Source organism: Arachis hypogaea, chromosome 1 (assembly GCF_003086295.3).
Source record: "Arachis hypogaea cultivar Tifrunner chromosome 1, arahy.Tifrunner.gnm2.J5K5, whole genome shotgun sequence".
Classification (NCBI taxonomy): domain Eukaryota; kingdom Viridiplantae; phylum Streptophyta; class Magnoliopsida; order Fabales; family Fabaceae; genus Arachis; species Arachis hypogaea.
This window is the reverse complement of record NC_092036.1, coordinates 102,554,372-102,575,895: the sequence shown is the minus strand read 5'-3', so window position 1 is coordinate 102,575,895 and position 21,524 is coordinate 102,554,372. Positions and strand designations below refer to the sequence as shown.

The 21,524-nt window shown below is 33.5% G+C and overlaps 3 protein-coding genes across 3 annotated transcripts; all 3 read right to left on the bottom strand.

Moving 5' to 3' along the window:
- Positions 1–1,420: 1,420 nt before the first annotated feature.
- LOC112762255 (uncharacterized) lies at positions 1,421–10,436 on the bottom strand. The gene is made up of 11 exons (XM_025808236.1): positions 10,340–10,436; positions 10,108–10,236; positions 9,668–9,790; positions 9,350–9,504; positions 9,034–9,235; positions 8,769–8,882; positions 8,585–8,671; positions 5,588–6,026; positions 4,559–5,484; positions 3,225–4,442; positions 1,421–3,075 (listed from the first exon to the last, which is right to left on the bottom strand). The coding sequence occupies exons 1-11, from the start codon at positions 10,434–10,436 to the stop codon at positions 1,421–1,423; spliced, it is 5,145 nt and encodes a 1,714-aa protein (XP_025664021.1).
- A 2,174-nt stretch (positions 10,437–12,610) lies between these two features.
- Positions 12,611–13,756, bottom strand: LOC112762095 (putative F-box protein At3g17480). Its single transcript, XM_025808225.1, has one exon. It carries the CDS (start codon positions 13,754–13,756, stop codon positions 12,611–12,613), a length of 1,146 nt encoding a protein of 381 aa, XP_025664010.1.
- Positions 13,757–16,393: 2,637 nt separating this feature from the next.
- Positions 16,394–20,287, bottom strand: LOC112761934 (replication protein A 70 kDa DNA-binding subunit B-like). Its single transcript, XM_072232941.1, has 10 exons — positions 20,138–20,287; positions 19,777–20,047; positions 19,584–19,683; positions 17,850–18,059; positions 17,615–17,750; positions 17,387–17,547; positions 17,138–17,252; positions 16,860–17,048; positions 16,680–16,751; positions 16,394–16,561 (listed from the first exon to the last, which is right to left on the bottom strand). Exons 1-10 carry the CDS (start codon positions 20,285–20,287, stop codon positions 16,394–16,396), a joined length of 1,572 nt encoding a protein of 523 aa, XP_072089042.1.
- Between the last annotated feature and the right edge of the window lie 1,237 nt (positions 20,288–21,524).

Below are 21,524 nucleotides of genomic sequence, written 5' to 3'. Positions count from 1 at the left end.
AATTTTATTTTTAAACAAATATAAAATTAATAATTATTAATTATAGTTGTTTAAAATTGATTAGTTAAAAATTATTTACTTATATATTTTTTTAATAAAAAAATTTTACATCATAAATATCCTATTTTTTATACTATAAAATAAAATATTTAAAATTTATTAAATATTATTTATTTGTTTTTTTAATAAGTTAGGCATAATGTTATATACACTGTAGCATTCACCTAAATCTAAACATGTAACACGCCAAGCTAATAATTGAATTTGGGTGACACGATTGAATTTAGGTGACACGACAAACCAAGGCAAATAGGTGTGATTTAGGGCACCATCAGAGAAACCATAATAACATGTTTAAAAAAATTCTCGGTTCTCCTTTCACAAAACTAGGAGATATTAGAGAAACAACCACCACCACCACCCAAAAAAAAGGTTTCATAATTAGTATACGGAATACAAGTTATTACTCTCGTAAAGAGTGAAGAAAGGCATTATACAATTCAAAGTTAGGTTGCAACTATATATGGCAAATAACCTATTGTTTTTGTAGTTTAATGATACCAACAATATATATGTGAGCCATGATGAAGTATAATTGTATTTAACTATTTATTCAATTTAACTCACAAACTCTTACTAAAAAGATTTAATAATGGAGCGTGAAGACGGGCAGAAGAGACACACAAGACACAATAAGCACAAAATGAAACCAGCAGAAAACCCCCACAAATTAAGTTACCAACATAAGACTAGAATCTATGCTCAAAATTCGGTGGTTCCATAAATTTTGGACCACTTAATGGTCCCATTAAAAAATATGTTTTTAGAATATTTTTAACAATTGCTATATAGTCATTGAACTAATTTTAATTACAAACTAGCAAGATACCCGCGCGATGCGCGGGCGACACATATGCAGATTAAAATAACGTATATGTAAAGAATTGTTAGTTATTTAATCTGATGTTAGAAAAAGATGGATGATCTTTTTAATTGTAAAAGTATTTGTAAAATATAAAATAAATTATAAGCATTTTAGTAAAGGAAAAAGGATACATGAAAAAGATTAGACTATTTTCGTGTTGTATGTAGATGCAGAAATTATATAAATAGTAACTCAAAGCATTTGAAATATAATTCCATAAAATTGATTGAATAAGGTTTGAATTGTATTAAATATGAATGTTGAAAAAGTACTGTATAGGAAGAAATAATGGTTTAAGCATAAGATAAGTACTTGTGAGTTAATAAGTTATAGTTGCTAACAAATGCAATGAAAAACGGAAAATGGTAAAAATATGAAAAGGATGTAAGATTGTAGCGATAAAGTTATAGATAAATAGTTAGGGTTGGATAAGCGAAAATGAGTGTATAGAGGAATTATGTAATAATAAGAATATTCGTAATGCTGAATGTGTTGTCATATATTTCTGAAGACTTCAGGGTAAACAACATTCTCTGTCTTGTTTGTGTTTTCGTCATGAGCAATTACAATTTTCAACCCTTTTTTGTTTGTGACTCTTGAGATGGCAACATAAAGTTGGCCATGAGTGAAGACAGGTCTTTTCAATAACAAACCCACGTGATTCAAAGATTGTCCTTGACTTTTGTTGATTGTCATTGCGTAAGATACCATAAGAGGAAATTGTCTCCGTTGGAATCTGAATGGTAGCCTGGCGTCTGACGGTGTGAGTGTCATTCTAGGAATAAAGACTTTATTGACACAGTTGTTGGAATTTAACAATTTTGCCTCAATAACTTTATCTCCTAGTCTTGTAATTATCAACCTAGTACCATTGCAAAGGCCTGATGAGTGATCAATATTTCTAATAAGCATCACAGGGCAACCAACCTTGAGCTTCAATTCGTGATTTGGAACCCCCGAGCACTTAATTGTTGCTAAAAACTCTGGTGTGTGCATAGCTTGAATTTGATTGCTACCTCCCTCGGACAGACATTTGTTGGAACTAACATATGTCTTGCATTCATTGCTGTTCATTGCAGTCATGTAATCATTAACCTCATCAACAGCATTAACCGTAGGAGCTAAGATAGCGCGACCTTTCAAGTTGCTTTCATTAGACATGTCAGCAATGTAATCAGAATAGATTGCCTCCACAATTGCCTTAATAGGATCACTATAGTTAGTGATAAGGAATTCAGGTGGTATGTTAATGCTATTGCAGCCATCACATGATCTGTCAGATATTCCGTTGCCAACTTGAAGTATCCATTCAGCAAATTGCTTTAGACCCTCTACCTCATCATCTGTAGTCATAGATTGCAATCGCATGTTTACAGTGAGCTTTAATACTTCACAATGTTGCCAGAGGTATGAAGAGTTTAAAGACGCATTAACAATGTCTTGTCTTGTTCCTTTTGGAATGACAGGCAAAATTTGTCGAAAATCCCCACCAAAAACAATTGTTTTACCTCCAAACAGCAAGTGCTGGTTATGATCATCTTTGAATCTCATCAAATCCTTCAATGTCTTGTCCAATGCCTCAAAACAGAATTTGCTCATCATGGGAGCTTCGTCCCAAATAATTAGCTTAGCTATTATAATTAATTCTGCTAATGGACTTCCTTGCTTAATGTTGCAAGTAGAGAACTCATCTGGAGTTAATGGTATGGCAAACCTAGAATGTGCAGTTCGACCTCCAGGTAACAGTAGAGACGCAATGCCGCTAGATGCAACAGTTAGAACTATTTGTCCACGTGATCTAAGTGCTGAAGCTAAAGTTATCCAAAGGAAAGTTTTTCCTGTACCCCCATGGCCATACAAAAAGAACACACGTCCATGTTGACTATCTGTAGAGCTCATGATTTTATCATATACCCCCTTTTGCTCGGCAGTTAATTTTGAGAGGCAGTCATTATGTTGCTTTTCTAACAGAACACGATCATAATTTAATTCGTCAAAGATCATTTTGTTTCGCGTCCTAAGATGGTCGGTATCTCTTGATGGAAATGGCATGGTTGGATAATCGCGCAATGTCTTTCCGTTACTGTTCAATATTTGTTCAATGTCAATCAAGGTTAGATCCTTTAATTCTTCCTCACTGAAAAGCAAATCTGAAATGTTTAGAAAGTAATATATATATAAGTGACCGTTGGAGATAGAAACATGTGTTAAGTAAAACAAATAAGATAAAAACCTGTTGTTAACAATTTAAGGATGAAAAAATAAATTGAGATGTCATGGATCGTAATTTGTTAGTTACCATGTAGGCCAAACATGACTCTGTGATCATGCAAAATTCCATCAGTTAATAGGATGGCAGTTTTTTCCCAGACAACTTCCGGTCGCACCATTGAATTAGACCATAGTAGTGTCGCAAACAACCTCCGCAAATAATGACCTGAGCCCCAATGACTTGCTTCTTCAATGGCATCTATATATTCTTTGTCGTCGTCTAGCAAACCACGTGCATAGCATGCATCTCGAAATGATGAGTAGATTACACCATTGTAAGTCCTGATATCCGCATAGGTTGTTGGTCCTTTTACAATGTTTAACAACAACCTTAAATAATATAGCTCACCGGATGATGGTGGTACAAAGATCATCCTTCCAATGACCTGATGACTTTTCTTGGGTTCCCAAGCTCTCAGAGATGATTTCCAAACAAACTTGCTTGGAAACTCATTATAGGTTAGTTTTCTAGCTTCGGCATTTGTTTTGTTTGCTGCAAACCAGCCTAGAAACATGGACTCTTTAACAGTTGCCTTTGCAACAGCTTCAACCAATGATTCATTATCCGTAAATACAACCGGTTGTTGATCCGGCAAATGAAAGCTTAGCCTCTCAACCGATGGATTTCTGTAGTGAATGTCATAGCAAAAGATCCTCCAAGCAGCTTCACAAGGAGATATATATCGACAATCGTAAAACATTTTCACTTCATCAACTTCTAAACTTGCCTTACCATCGAGGGACTTTGTAGAAAAACAGGCTGTGACGCGATCACTTCCTTTATTTACATATTTGAACAAATACTTGATAGATCTTGACTGGTTACACCATTCGACGTTAATGTGAGCACGGTATTTTAGCAACAACATTTTATTATGTGGCACGACATATCGGTTGTCTAGATGAATTCCTGAAACTTCCACCGTGCGTCCATTGTCTCGACGCCTATATACTGGGTAACCATCTTCATCAACTGTAGTCCTGTTGTTGAACTTCTTAGGGAAATGACGGATGCAACGACCTTCCTCCATGCAAGGCGAAGTTGGTTTGCTAAGACCACATGGACCATGAAGCATAAAACTCTTTACAGCCTCGTAGTATGCAGTGTCAACATCAGCATCAGGAATTTCAGCACATATGATTTTGTCTATGTCTGCAGGGGTTGGGTATTTATCTTGTTCATGCAAGAATAATAATATATGTGCATGTGGGAGTCCCCTCTTTTGGAATTCTATTGTGTAGATAACTGGAAAAAATAGCAAAATGCATATGGTATTAACATACATTTAATTATGAAAAATTATGGAACATGGTAGGGATAAATACGTGAAATATATATATATATATATGTAAGTTTCAAACCTGCTTTTGTAGCACCAAATAATTTGTTGTATCTAAGATCTTTAATCATCATGTCCAGTTTAACCTTGAATAGTCTGCAAATCATGTCTGGCCTGTCCTCTGGTTTGACTTTATTCATTCTACAATATCTTTGTATTTCGTCCCATTGCGGATTGCATGTAAAAGTGATGAATAAATCTGGATAACCAACGCACCTACATATTGCCATGGCATCTTGATAATTTTGAATCATGTATCTTGGCCCACCAGTAAATGTTGCTGGCAGTATAATTCTCTTACCCTTTGAGGCAGCATTGGTCTCGCCATTGAAAACGGCATCCCGAAGTCCATTGTAGATCTCTGCTCTAAATTCGGTTTGGTGGGTGTAAATAAATTTCAATCTAGCACTCTCAACCATTGAGAATGCATCAACTATGAATTGTTGGAATAACCGGTGGGAATGTAACAGGACACCGTTGTGCGAAGGTCGGTCTTGGATTCGAAATGCGAAAAAGTCGCGCATTGTGACATGCTTGTCTTCATCTGTCGATTTTTTCTTAACTTTGTTCAAGATAATATCTTCTCTCCATCCATCTTCACCATAAGGGAATAAAAGAGGATATTGCAAGCCTAGATAAGCCGGGTGGAGTTCTGTTATTCTTTGAAGCGACCTTGATTTGGTCTCAACAATAATATCTCGTTCTTCTGTGGATCCATCAAAATCACCGACAATTAAGGCAGCAACCTCAGATACTGAAGGCAAATTATACCTCCTTCCATCTTTTCCTCTTTTGCCAATGAGTCGAAGGCAAACAGAATTATTGCCGTTTGCTGTGAGTGCATCGCGAGCAAGTCGGAAAGACTTTGCGAGGACATTATGATTATCCAACGTAGTTTTGATGGTAGAAACAATATCCGCATGAAGCTTGTTCAAGTGATCATTAGAGCTGGAAAAAATGGCATAAAACATGTAAATATGATGTCTACAACCATTATGAATTAAGTGAGATAACTATGTTTGAGTCTTTAATAAAATTGTATGCAAATGACCTGACAGCGGTGATTCTATTTCGAATCTCATTTTCAGTGTCGTATATATATAATTGTGCAAATTTTGCTACTCCGCCTTCTGGTGGAAGCAGGCTCCCCATTAAATGGTAATTTTGTCCGTGCAGAATAAAGGTTGGGGGCCCACGGCTTTGGTTAATTGTTCTTTGTATCTTACCCCCGAATGATGTGAAAGCAAACATACTATTGTAGCTCCTAATGTTCGATCGAAAGTGTTCCGCTTTTTTGGTGTTGTCAAAGTAAAGCTTCCTCAATGAATCGGGAGGTTCTTCAAGCATAGGAAGTTGGACTTGACCTTGTCGGCAACATAGACTAAACTTTGGACATTTAGGCTTGTAGTGCTTTTCTATGCGCTCTTCGTACCAGAATATAGCTTTGCAGTGTTGGCATGTAAAAGTCGGATCTCCAATATCCCAATAATCTGTGGAAAGGAAATAAGCATTGGCGAATGTGTGTTTAGCTCGGAAAAGATACGACAGTTAAATTAAATATAGTAAGATTCAATATACCAACATTATAGTAAGATTTAATATACCAACATTACAGGTGATTTGATAGATATTCAAATCATGCAATATATACATGTTAAGAGTCTCGATAAAAAATGTTTTTGTCATATGAATTCAGGTTGCATAAGACTATAATTACTATTAAGATTTTACGATGTCCCATGAAGTATCATGTTGTGGATCATAATGTTTGCAAGTAATTTTAAATCTCACTTAGGTTTCACATTAGATAAGGTGGAGATGCGAAAGAAGAATGAAGTGGGAGATTGGGAAACTGTTACTTAAACAACCTCTCTCTCTATATATAAAATGTATGTTATGAGAATAGAATTTTAATATGAAAATATGAGAATGCATTTGTAGTCATTAGATTAATTTAAATGACTAAGATTAAATTTACCTAATTAATGGTATGCAACTAATGCATCTATTATATTAATTAAATTCAAGTGTGAATTAAATTCAAGTGTGAATTTATTGATAACCATTACCTCTATAACCATTGCTTTTAATTTCTATTAAAATTTACCTAATAAATAAATTAAAATCATTGGATTTTGTTATCTGAATAAAATTTAAAGTATTTTTCATAAAATAATCTATTTTTTAAAAATCTACGAAAATATCGAGTAGACGTCCTAAAAAAATATGTGCTTCAATAAAATGAAAAAATAATTCAACCGCGCTTACGATGCTATATTTTTTATCCGCTTTTGTTTTGTTTCCATCTTAAATAACATAAAAAAAATTATTTAAAAGAAATTTTTTTAGGAATTTTTAGTAAAAAGAATTGTAACCGAATAACGTATCCTTAGATTTACGTTTAAAAAATGATTTTAGATATATAAATTCAGTTGAATTATTATGTAAAATTATTTATGTTATTAATATATCAAAGTTAATTTAAAAAAACATTAAAAATATTTTTACATGTTTAATCCGTTGACAAACGTACTGTTAGAATTTATTAATGATACAAAATTTCTTAATATATTTTAAAATAAACAAATAACAAACATAAATATATTATTTACAAATAATAAGTAATTCATGTAACAAACAAATTATTTGTGCATTTAGTCGTTGTTAGTTATATAAGTCATTTGCTATTTGTAAAAAATATATTTATTATTGTTATTTTTATTATGTTGTTAAATACATTTATATTTTTTATCGTTAATAAATGCAAAACGTACTTTTAACAAAACATTGAATGCTTTGTCGTTGTTGAATGATATTTTTTTGATTATTTTTAAAAGTATATTTTTTTGAGAAGTTCTATTTCATATTTGCATAAAATTTTGAAAATATGGATGAAGTTATAAAAAAAATGCCTGTAATTATAAATGTATTCCGACATTCTTATATAATGATAAAGTGAATTGAAAGGAATATTATAAATTCAAATAATAAGCATATTTTATGAAACCAAACAAATTGAAAGCAACGTATTCTAAACCTTATTTTGTATCAAAGACTTCAGTTTAAAATGAGTTAAGACATTAGTTAATAAATCTTCAAAGGATATAATGGTTATTAAGATACAGTATACAGCGCAGATGATGATGGGCAAAAAAAATTTTAAAAGTTGGATAAAAATATATATCTAAAAATAAATTTTATTGAACATTGCTAATTATATTAAAAATATATTAGAGATATAAAAATTAAAAAGAGTTAGTGAATATTTTCATTCTTAAAATATAATTCATTATATATAATTTATAGAAATAAGTTTCTTTTTATTTCTAAAATTTGAACTTAAAATATTTTAATTAAATTACAGATAATTTGTCATCCTAAGTAATTTTATTTTTATTTATTTTCATATATATTTAATAATCAAAAAACTGAATTTACTGGCATGTTAGCTCCTGTTGACATTATCATTTATAATTTGAAACTATAATTGCATTTAAATATCATAAAAAAAATAAACTCATATATGAAAAATATGTTTATATCAAAGTATAACAAATTTAATTAATAAAGTTTTTTTAAATTACTAATATTTTTATATATTTGTAATTTATTTTTGATATACTATTAGATTAAGGAATTTCTGCATCTATTTAATTAAGTATTATAATTAAAAAATATATTTAACATTCATCACACAAGTAATTATCTAAAAGAATAGATATAATCAAATAAGTATATAGAAAAATATACATATTTTAATATATCAGGATTAACTTCTATGCCTGTAAATAATTGTTCTACTATTCATTATAAATTTTAAATATTAATTATCTCATATTCAATTAGAAATTTTATTTGTTATAATATTTATGATATAAAATAATTTTTAGTCCAAAATGGTTATTATTAGCAAGATTACTTAAGAGATAAAATTAAAAAGTATAATATAATTTAAAAAAAATAATTAATAGATAAATATTAATTTTTCTAATTTCAATTAATGTTTGAAGACAAAAAAATACTGATAGATTTATTTATATTTACTAACCTGGATTGACATCATCGGTGGCAATCCTGTTCGATGGTTGAGTCCGTGTTATGCTTGGCTCTGTATGTTGTGTTGTCAATTGTAAATCTGCTAAATTGAGAACATTCCATGAATCATGTGCCCATCAACCTATATGTTGCCGTGCCAGATAATGATATATCAAAACGCTGTGCAACTTTGTTACCTGGAGGAGCTTCTCCTGGATTCTGATTTTGGTTGAAACTGAAACCGGCACTGGAGGTGGTCTCATAATCATGTGTATCATCTCTAATGACTTTCTCAATATGATAAGAATGTTCTGCACAGACAATTTTGGCTTTTATCTGAATGTTTTACATGCATTTGATCTCGTCTTTAGGAAGGCTTGAAAAAGTTTGTGTTAATGAATTTGTTTATGATATAAAACATGAAGAAGAGAAATTTTGTACGAAGTCGGTCTTTAATGTTACCTTGGTTGGCTTTGAATGGAGGGTAGATTTGCAGATTGCTTGGTTCAAAGTTGGGTGTGTTGTTTGCAGATGCGTTAAGCACATCAGAGATGAATGGTACATGCCTCGAAGACGTTGTGAAAATGATACCCGTTCCGAATTTGTTTGGAAGAAGCTCTTGCGACGTTGCTCGACCTAAAGGAGGGAAAATTGTGTTATCATCCTGTTCTTATTTTAGATCGTTATAGTTATACACTAATATATGTATGCATAATTTAGTTGCATGAATTGTGAATAAGAAGGGAAAGAGATTTGTATCTCCACCTGAGAACAGAACCGAGTTTGTTGCAAGCGTAGTTGATTTCACATTGCTATGGTCATGTGTTGATGGAATCAGAATGTGGCGTCCTGCGCTCACACTTCTTGAAGGCTTTTGAGCATAGGAGGAAGGATGAGTTAGACATGAGGTTAGTTGCATCATGTTCTCTCCTCCTAATTACAACAACAAATGTATACGATATGGTTAGAATAAGTCTGTGTGTCAAACAATCACAACTTGCATGATATTGGAAAGAGTCCAAAACTTGAAGTGTAATCATTTTGATAGATGAAGTTGGATGCGAGAAGTTGATAATGGCATTAAAGAAATGTTTACCGAGTGATTGATCAGTCGTGTGAAAACTACCTAAGGTCCCCAACTGTGTTGAAAAGTTATTTGTGATGCTGCTGCGGCTCGATGCATTTGGAGGACTTGCCTTGTCATGGTTATAGCTAGAGCCTGAAACATGAAGGTTCCTATTGTTAGCAATTATTAGCTAAGAAATAGCTTGAACCAAAATCTGCACTGAAGTGGTCCCACAGAACTTCAATCGTAGGCCAGTTTGCTATAACTCAAGGTGATAGGCTCCTCTAATTAGTGTCGTGATGTTATCGCTACCACAATAAAGAGAACTTTACAATGTAATTTGTTGAATTTGTGAGTAATATAGTATGGTTTAGACAAACGTGTAGGGCGTAACTTAACAGAAAATAAGTTCTTCCTATTTTTCATTCAGATATCTTCACCTATATGTGTCAGCCATCTACATAACATACCTTGCAAGAAGGCAGCTGACAACTCCTTCAATGGGGTTCTATCTTCACACGGTGGTGTACAATTGCAAGGCGTATGCATTATGCCTACATGTTGCTTGGGTGGAAGTAGTTGTGCTATCTCAAGATTTTCTGCAAAGGATTAGAAAGGATAAAATAATGCTGATTAATACAGGCAGCACAAAGATAACATGAAATTTGTTTCGTATGACCTAAACATATAGTTTGAAAGCACCTTTGTGGTCGGAATCAGTTAGCTTTCTTTTTTTCGCAGATAGCTTTGCCAATCTATACTGCCTTGCTTCTTTCGCATTTTCACCCGATTGTTTCATGCTAGTGTTGCAATTTCAGGTTAGGCTGATGAGGGGAATCTGGGTCGAGAAAATAAGAATTACTGGTTCATGGGTATTGAGGTTAAGTGAGATACTATGTATTTGCAATTTTAGGATCCATATGCAAATTAAATCTTCAAGTTGTGATTCACACATACCTGAATAGTAACCATGGTGTGGAAGCCTCGAAAAAAGATCCTGCTCTTTGATGCACAATCTTATAAAAGCATAAATAGATCTTAGAGAGCCAAGTTGACTTTGTTAGATTTTTTTGTACACCTATTTATATTGTTTTCCTGTAATTGTTTACAAAGTATCCTATGGTAGAGAAAAGTTTTGGAAGCTATTGACAGGAAATCACAGGAAAAGTGATATTTTGCTGGTATAGCTTTACGGCCTTCTCTGCACAACGTCCCAATTATACTGCTCTGACTTGTCATGTAAAGTGATGCGAAACAAATACAAAAATAATGGAAATTTTATAGTTAAACCAAACTTTCTTTCTTTAGTCACAACATCAAGTTGTAGGTATATATTTCTTTCTCATGCAATTGGCAAGTAAGAGTAGTTGAGAATAAAGTTCATATTTAGTCATGATACAGGGAAACCAAAAATCTATTCATGGCCATCCTTTGGTTTCAAATTGACTGTAGCTTGAGATGTCACAATTGTGCTATTTTAATTATGTATCAATTTAATAAATTGAAAACTATATTTTAATTTTGTTTCCTATAAGAAGTGACAATTTTTTTGTTGACAGGTTTAATAATTTAAAATGAGAACTTTCGTAAAAATATTGAACAATAAAGTGGAAAAGTTAGCCATAGCTAATATGTATGCCAAAGACTCAACTGAGACTGGTGTCATGGCTAATGTAATGACTGCTATCCTTAAGAGCGCACATTTGAAGGCAATGTTTACACAAAGCCCTCTAGGCCTTGGTTCCTTATCACTCGTTAATCTGTATGGTTATACCTTCAAGTCATGAAAAAATTATTTTATTAGGTGTAAAAGTAAAAGAATAATGTAATGAAAATTCGGAGGACATAGGTCCAAGTATGCAGTGCAGCCATAAAGGCAAGGTCTAGAGGGCCATGAGAAACTAATAATAATAAGGGATGCAAATATTTATATGTTGTTTATCAGTAAACTATAAGAACAACAATATGTGCAACTAAAGTGATGTAAACCAAATACAAAAGGAATGTAATTTTTCTAATTTAAACCCAACTTTGCTTCTTTAGGCATAACAGATACGTGTAGTTATATATATATTTCTCATGCATTTGGTAAATAACAGTAGTTGAGAATAAAGTTGATATTTACTCAAGCTCTATATGCACAAAAAATCTATTCATTGGTATCCTTTGGTTTTAAATTGAGCCTAAATTCAAATGTCACACTTGTGCTATTCTAATTATCTATCTATTTAATGAACTGAATATTATATTATAATTTTTATTCCTACAACTTCACGCTAAATTTTTATTCATAGGATTAAAAGTTGAAAATTATATTTTCCCAGCAAAATTGAATTATAAGTTGGAGTGATGTGGTCATGGCTAATCTCTATAAGCTGAAGAATCAAGTATATTATGCAGGCATAAAGACAACGTGTACAGGACAGTAAGCTAACAACTTATGCAGAGTTAATATCCCCTGAACTTTATCTGTACCTTTTTAGCAAATGGAGCACTATATGATCACGGGCTAAAAGCATGGATTTAATTTATATTAGGATTGTAAAAATTCTTGTATTGCTTCCTTGATTATGATGGAGTATAACAAAATTGACCTCAAGCAAAGATCATTCATACAGAAAAAAAAAGAAAATCATGATACATAGGTTGACGTTGCAAACACGATATCCATTATATAAGTTATAACATCCAAAGCAGAAAAGTACATAATATTCTAGTAGATGTGACCTACCAAAGATGCATTACCTAAATACAGCATAATCAGATTTAACATAAATTTTTTTCCACCAAAGATAACGACATAGAAACTGGAATTAATCACTAATAGCAGACTCCAAAGCTAGGATACAAAGCATGCACCAAACTTAACCTTAAAACTAAGTTGATTACAAATACCAGAGGTAATCCAGACTAATCATACTATGTGGCTCCTTATAACCTTCATCAAACTTAATTCACTCTCAGATCTCGACTTCAAACCGGGTATAACGTCTCATGATACACATGCAGTGACCTAATCCTTACGTTATCTTCATACTCTACCCAATGAAGAGTCCTCCTAGTCTTTTCCATGGGAGTGTATCGACATATGTGAAAGTGTGAAACGTGTGAATCATCGACGCCATCTTCTTCAAAATGCCTCTCCTTTATTTCTATTATATCTTCATCAACAAAGATGGCAGGAGTAAAGAGAGGGGCAATGCCATTGTACATGAACAACCTTGTCCATGCTGGCTCCTCCTCAGTAACAGCAACATGCCAAATAGAGGTGCTGAATACTTCCTCGTCATGAGTAGATGAGGCAAGGCAAACCTTTTGGTTCAGGAGCATGAGCATGTAGCAATGAGCCAAAGCCTGCCGAGGAATGAAAATTTGCTGAAAAGTGTTAGATAATAAGGAGAAGCATACAATATATGGGGATCTTCTTTCATCATCGTCAACTGAGCATGTTAACCAATAAATTGATCCACCAAGTGTAACATACGTAGCATCTAAGGTTACAACATATGGTGGACATGTTATGATCACATTCCAGTTTCTTTTGAAACTTGTATAAATTGAAAGTGAGCTTGAAGGACTTTCTGATGTTTGTTTGAAAATATAAAGGATGGCATAATCCAGAGTGGATGGAAAGTACACCAAAGCATATAAATACACCAAGTCAGGCTGAAAAATATAAACAGGATCCTGGATAATTTTTGATTTTCGGCTAACAGGATTCCAAGATAGCAAGTAAGACTTCTTGCCCATTGAACTGTATCTTATGCAGAGGATCCCATTTTCAACGCCAATAATGTGGAACCATCCTTCATATGTCAGCAAAAAAGGAAAGTGAAATGGCATAGTGTAACCACTCGAAGCATCCATCCTCATAACCCAATCTACAGAGTTCATCAGAGAGGATGGATAGCAAAAATGCATCAGGAGTGAGCAGCCATGATGTTTCCACCTTTGAGCAAGTGTTGTCTGGAAGTCATAGCTGCTTAGTTTGACTCTCCAAGAGCGACAGGTGCTGCGAGCATTCAAAATGGTTGAAGCATCAGCACGGTGGAAAATGTCAAGCATAAGCTCGTCCGGGAGCTCGGGCAGGGGAATGGAAATAGGAGGAACATCACTCATTGTGTCTAAGATGCGAGGATTGCAGAAGTAAGAGATCAGGGAGGGGAAAGATATGCAGGTTAGGAAAATGTGTTTTCTCAGTGTATGACTTGTGTTTATATGCTCTGAGTATTCCTCATCATTTATAGAGGAGTTCATAGGAGTATATAATTAATGCCAAAATTACTTTACTATTTTTTTATTTATATTTAGGCATCCTTAATAAATAGTACTTGAAGGAGAACTATATTGCTTAGTCCTTTATGGGTAATGTTCAAGGTTGACAAATTCAGAAGATCTCACAGTTTAAAGGGGAACAACTTCGATGGATACAAAAGTATGTGCTGCTGAAGCTGACCTCGAGGCTCGCAATGAGAAAATCCCTGGAGAGTAATTAAAGGTCAAGTAGATACAATAGGAAGAAGCTCATATGTCAGCATATGCAAAGCATGTCACAGTAAAATTAAAGCAAGTATTAAATCAAGCAACAAAGCAGGAGAACATAATCCTGCAGAAGATTCACTATTAATGCTGACTTGACTAATAAATCAAGTTTACTCAGCTGCGTGTATTCTCCATTCTAACCCCATGCTACATTTGTTTATCTAATAAAATCTCCCATTTTGGAATGAGTTAAGTCTGGATTTTAAAGTAATTTGCCCTTGCCATTTGCTTCATTTAATAAAACAAAGCAAGCCCCCAAGTTGTAATGCGACGGCAGGCAGCCAAATTTAATTGTCGAAAAGACTTGCTAGAAATGACAATAGATAATGATCATGATTTTTCCAAATCTGATTGCAGGATATTCACATCATTATCTCTGCCATTACATTGGCATAAAGGAAGCAAACAGAATGGGATCCAATATGGCAGTGGCGTTACTTCTTCTTCCCATTCCAAGTGCATTTTGATTGAGTTGCTTTAGTGATTGATTGAGCTAGCATGCGGCAAAATGCAACTCGGCTAGCTTTGCAAGGTATTAAATTGAAATTAAAATTTAAACCTCATTGATGAAATGTATTGTAAAATCTTGGAAATTTCGGTTACACATGCAAACCTAAATTATGATACATGCCACTAATTATTTTAATGAGGATGCTGTGTTCTGTAACTTGTTATTCCTAAAAGAAAAGTGCAGTTTTATACTTGTATAGTTCAAAATAGAATTTCTTTTTCCTTCATTGGCACAACAGTTGCTCAAAGTATGAGCTATGCTGCTATGCTCCCATTAAAGATTTTCCTAAATGTAAATGAATAGCTGGAATATGCAAACAATTAGTGAAGACAGAACAATTTGGATTTCTTTTGTGAACAATATCTCATTCATTGTATGTACGTAAATATAAACTGAGTAAAGAATGAGATAGGTGATTATCACTATTGATAGCTATCCTTATAGTAGAGTTTTGATATCTAAAATTGAGTTTGCATACATACAATCAATTGGTCACACGTTTGTTGCAATGACAGATTTACAATGGTTTAATTAGTATACTTTTCAATGGAGGATTGAAAAAATAATGTGAATGTGTGATAAGGAGAAAGAGTTTTGTGGCGAATGGGATAATAAATAAGATAACTTACAGCGCTTAAAAGGTTGGCACAAAGCGCTCTAGGCATTGGTTTCTTATCACCAATTAATGTATATCGTTACACCTTAGTCCCTGAAGAAAGTATTTTATTGATTGTAAAAGTAAAAGAATAGTCTTATGAAAATTCCAGGGACAAAGGTCCAGGAACACAATGCAGAAATAAGGGCAAGGTCTAGAGGGAAGTAAACCATGGCATGAGAATAATACACATTATACTGGTCCAATTTGGAAATTAAGGTAATATGAACCAAATACAAAAGTAATTTTCCTAATTTCATGTATTAAACCCAACGTGACTTCTTATGCACAAACTTAACTTGTAAATATATGCATCTTGTTCATACAGTTGGTAAGTAACAGTAGTTGAGAATAAACTTGATATCTACTCATGCTCCATATGCACAAAAAATCTATTCATGACTATCTAGTAGAAATAAAATGAGTCAAACTTAATATATCACAATTGTGCTATTCTAATGATGTATACAGAATCATGTTTTGAATATTATATTTTAATGATCATTCACACAACATGAAGCCAAATTTGTGTTGACCAATTTAAAAATTTAAAATGATATTGCCACAAAAATATTGAATTATAAAATCAAATTGTTGGTCACGGTTAATCTTTTAGTTTTTGGCACAACAGTTGGTCAAACAATGAGCTATGGCCCCATTAAAGATTTTAATGAGAATAAATAATGTTGCTTGAATACCCAAACAATGAAGAGTTTTATGATAAAGGAAAAGAGTTTTCTGGCGAATGGGCTAATAAATAACATAATTTGTAATTCATAAAATCTGGGACAACATTACCAGCTGCATGTTTGCTGCAGATAATTTACCTAAGAACTTAACAAACAAAGACTCCTAAGAACTTAACAAACAAAGCAACTAAGTTGAGAAGACATTAAACATCACAAAAGGAGGAACATTCCAAGGACACACAATGTATAAACTACAAACAGTTTGAAAGGCTAAGAAAACATTAAGCTATAATGCTAACAAAAGAATTGTCTCACAACAAACTTAACCAAACCAACACTTTAACTTCCATACAAACTTTTCAATCAATCTTTTTTCTTCCACAATTCCTCTTAAATGTTTTGTTAGCGGATGCCTGAACATCTGGAGATAGGGCTGCTGTTGCTGGGGAGTCATCAACTGCATCAGAAGAGGTTCTCTTGGCTGGAGTTTGACAGGAGCTATCACAGTTGCTCTCAACGGCAGAATCCTAAGTTTCAGACAAGCTCCACAATCAGAAACTACATACTTAGCAGCCTTTTCATCACAGATAGTTATCTACATTTACCATAGGTAACAGAATGATGTGACACGCATGAACTCTTTACCTTAGACAGGGAAACTGCAGCATGTCCATTGCTATCTTCGTCTGTTTCGGCTATAGGGATATTAGGTAGCATCTGCAAACACTTCACGAAGTAAGATAAAGTTAAGAATCATGTTAGCTACAACAATACAGTGAATAGCAGAGCAGAGTTTTAGGCCTTAGCATAAGATCCTACACTTACAGAAGTATCAGAAGAAGAATTGGGCACACCATAACTGGACATGAGGGACTCGTCATCCGAAAGTTTTGTGACGCTGTACACCCCTTCCACGGAATTGATATTCTTGTATGTGATGTTAAGCTTGAATAAGAACCTTTTGTCAATCATATTCTCTAGGTATTTAGGGTATGAATCTCCTTTATCGCATTTCTTTACATGGAAGACAAAAAGCAATTCACTCAGCCGCATAAACACATTCTTTATGAGGAATTTGTTTTAGCTCGAATAATTTCACTTACAGATAATTCCTTAACTTTCTCAGCAGCCTGTCCTATCATTTGCTCTGCTTCTTTGTTCCACACAATGAGGTTCAGACAACCACTTCCATCAGTCACAATTAGTTGGAGCCTATACCTGCATTAACATCTCAGCAACACATTAACCGTAACCCGTAAAGATAACTACATGCAACTACACTATATTTGCCAATTGAAGGTATAAAGCACGCATTAAGAAAATTAGCAAAATTTTCTGATCTAACAACCAACCTTAGCATAACCTTGAAGCCTACACGCCTACAATTATCACACCAATACCTATCTTTGCTTTGCACAACCTTCTTAGGACATGTCTTACACGACATATAGGACCAATCATCTTTACCAACTTCTAGAGAAACAATGGTCCCAACAATCCAACATGACGTTTCCTAACAAAAATGGTGATAAGTCAGTAATTCATTATGTACGGCTTAAGTTATCAGATTGCAAGCTCACCTCAGTGATATTAAGAACCTCTTCTATAGTGCGCACTGGTACAATGCCGGCACTGATCTCATCTCTAACTGAGTATTGAGGTTGAGCTTCCAGCTGACTAATTCGTTGTGAACAGGGAACAAAATCTGTTGCCAAGCTGTGCAAATGGCAAAAAAGTTAACGTAAGCTAATATCATTTTTAAAATCTGGAATCTAAATGTAGAATAAACCAAGTATTTGTGCCCCAATGACAAACCTTTTCTTGAAGTCAATAACCTCAGGAATGTTTGGATTGAAGTAACATGTGGACACATAGTAGGTACTTTGAATATTGACAGAATTCAAGTATATGTTGGACTTAAAGAGCTGAACCACCATTATGAAAGGCTCCCCATCATCTCGCTCGAGATGTGGAAGAACTTGATCGACCAATTCCCCAAACAGTGTACATTTAATTTTGTGCTTTCTGGAACAAAAAACAGAACACCACACACCTTAACTAATTTGTCCACTATTAGTTACTAATCACATAAAGTAGTGCATCAAAGTTATATAGTTTGTATAATATAATTACCAACCTCTGCTCAGTCATGATCTATTAGTTACTAATCACATAGGCAATGTAAGCACAATCTTATTCATGACACAACTTTTTTTTTAGTATATAAAACTCACAACATAAATCAAGTAATGGCATTTAGAATTTAGCTCATGATATATAGAAATATTTTGTTAATAAACTTTGACATAAACAAATATTAACTTGAAAAAAAAGAAAAGTGTACAGAAAGCCAATCTAGAGTATCAATTTTTTTTTCACTTTTCAGCTTCATTGAAAAAAATAATGTTCATGTGTTACATTTCCTTCAGCTTAGTCGCCGAGATATTTTTTACGGTTGACAGAGATCATACTTCTAAACTTTTGCCTTCTAAATTGGTCACAATTTTTATCAGTACATCAAAAAAAAAATGAGTTGACAATAATCTAAAATCAGCACATAAAACTCAACATGCAATGTGATGAATTAGAAATACAAAACTCTTTAACTTTCTCAAAAATATCGATAAATTTAGGAGTTCAAGAACACAGTTTCTCGCAACTATACTCTATGACTCATTTGTTGTTATAAACAGCAAAGCATGAAGCTTAATAAGAATACAAACCCACAATTTAATAAGAATACAATTTGAAAAAGTATTTTTCACCAACATCTCTTATATAAAATAATCAAAATTAGAAAAATCAACCATGGTTAGAATGAATTAAACTGGGGTCTCTTACGGCTATCAGGCTCAGCAGTGAGACATTGCAATACAACCAAGAGCACAACTTTTAAGAGTTAATGTTGAACCCAACAGATAAATTCACAAAACTTAGGTCATAGTGAAAAAAATTCAATGAATTATGACATTTACATACATCAATTACAATTCTTGCATACTATAACACCTCCATATTTGGAGCTCCACTATTTAGTCACCGAAATGACTACTAAGATTCATCCTATTAACTAAAACTATTTTGTAGCCAGAATTGAAACAAATCCATAGAAATGGCAAATTATAGTATTAACATATATAACACTTGCACCGAAGAGAATAAGAGGATTGAACAATTTCATTATCTATCTTCCTAAAGCAATACTTCATTTTTCAAAAAAAATAAATTGGGAAAGAAACGCAAGAAAGCAAGAAACTAAGAACCTAGAAATCAAAATTTTTTTAAAGATCTATAAACTTATTTAGAGAAAAGGATGTCTAAAAAAGAAAATTAAAAACAAAAAAGCAACAGGACTTATTTGCAAAGATTGCATTAGCTGCTAACTGATTGTGCTTACATTTCAATTTACTTAGTTTGTACACCTTAACTAATTTTTCCTTTTTCTTTAGTGCATGACCAGAGTCAACACCCAAAGTAAGCCTTAGTTTAAATGATTCAAGACTGATACTAAATTCAGAGCTGACACATATCGAAAGCAATAAACATTACTCTAGATCTTCCAACTGAAGTGTAATAAGCTTCGTTTCATCACCAGTGCGCGTAATCAGCCCTCTGACCTCCTCCTTTCCAACAACCTCTCCTATGTAATCTACATTTCACAATACATAGCGTTAAATCTAAAAGTATAACTTCCCAGTCTGATCAAAGAATGACTAAAAAAAGCTATTTCAATTAAGCTTACCAAATAATAAATTTCCGTCGGTTGGACCATTTTCATCAAGTTCATGAAACGGACGGAATTTGAATGGGTTAAAAGCAAAAGTCTCAATAGGTAGGGCTGCCACCACAGTCTTTGTATAAAAGTTAAGCTTGTACTTGTGAGGAGTTGTCCTAACCTTTCCATTGTTAAGCTTGACAATAAAATTTTGCATACTATAAACACAATGCTCCTTTATCCTATTTTTGAACAACTCCAACCCAGGCTTACAAACGGTTGCATGAATTCTATCACCCTGTAAATTGCATAAAAACAACATGAACAGAACTTATTAGTGCACACCTAAGAAAAAGCTGCAAAGTATAAGTATGAATGGAATAAATACCTTCTCATCTTGTAAAACCAACTCCAAGCTAAACACCTCATTCTTGTTCCACTGACTTGGAAACTCATACAATCGAGCAACCCCCACAACCAAAGACCAGGCAAGCTTGGTTGGATTGATATCTCCGACGAAATCCTTCCTCGCAGCCATTTGTTTGCAGCAGAAAATAATAGCGACCTCAACCTATAGCAGATAGCAGATCCAAATAACAATACACATATATATTTTCTATAAGCGTTGGGGTTCTCATATTTATACACAGCTATATTTGTCATCATGACAGTGGTGGGCGGGAGAATCTGTAATTTTTGAACACCGAACCGAGCCCGCCTAACTGGGAAGTACCAAATCGATCGCTCTATTAACCGCAAGTCACCGGTCAGGTGTTGCAGAAGATTCTTCCTTTCCAGGACCTATCACCAAGCAAGCCGGTCACGTAAGTGCCGTTCTTGAAAGTAACAATGGTTGCCTCGTTCACTGCGTTGGAATTTCGGCGAGATGCCCTGTTGAGAGGAGGCCAGTTTCTTTTCATCAACTTGCCCTGTTTCTATAACATTTTAGTTGGTTTAGGGTTTTGGTTGTGGCATTAGTTGTCACCGTACCCGGCCCACGTGTTTACATCCGCCTTGCCTCTCATTTGAAGTGCCATCCAGGGAGTTATTTACTTTAAGTAATAAAAAACTTATTTAAAGGACCCAACCATGTCACTTTCCCTGCAACGTGTTATCACCCAAGCATATGCTTAATTGGTGGGAACACTGTGGATATACCTCGGTGACTGAACTGCTTAAGTATTATATTTAGAATAGATTAATTTTATATATTTTATTTAATTATAAAATTTATTTTTTATTTTATAAATTATTATTTTATCAATTATCTATTATATTTATTAACAATCAAATACAAAAACAACAACCAATTATATCCTCCATTGATCCTAATAAAGCTTTTGGCCATTCCAATCGATTAAAATATTAAATTTGATCTCGTGACATTCGTCCATGGCTTCTAAATCGTGTTTCCTTGAAATTAAATCGATTGGTTTATCAAAACAATCGATTGAATTGTAACTCAATCGATTGAATTACAGTGTATCACAAAACAATCGATTGAAAGTTGTAAGGTAGAATGGTTTTCGCTTAAACCAATCGATTGTTTATACTTTCTAATCGAATGAATGCCCAAAAATAATCGATTGTTTTTGTTACTCAATCGATTGAATTCACGAAAACAACATGGATTTGCCAAATACAATCGATTGGAAAGTGGTGACATTGAAGTTTTAGCCAAATTCAATCGATTGGTAATGTAATCCAATCGATTGGAAGGTGATGAAGTCGAATTTTTTGCCAACTTCAATCGATTGGTAATGCTACCCAATCGA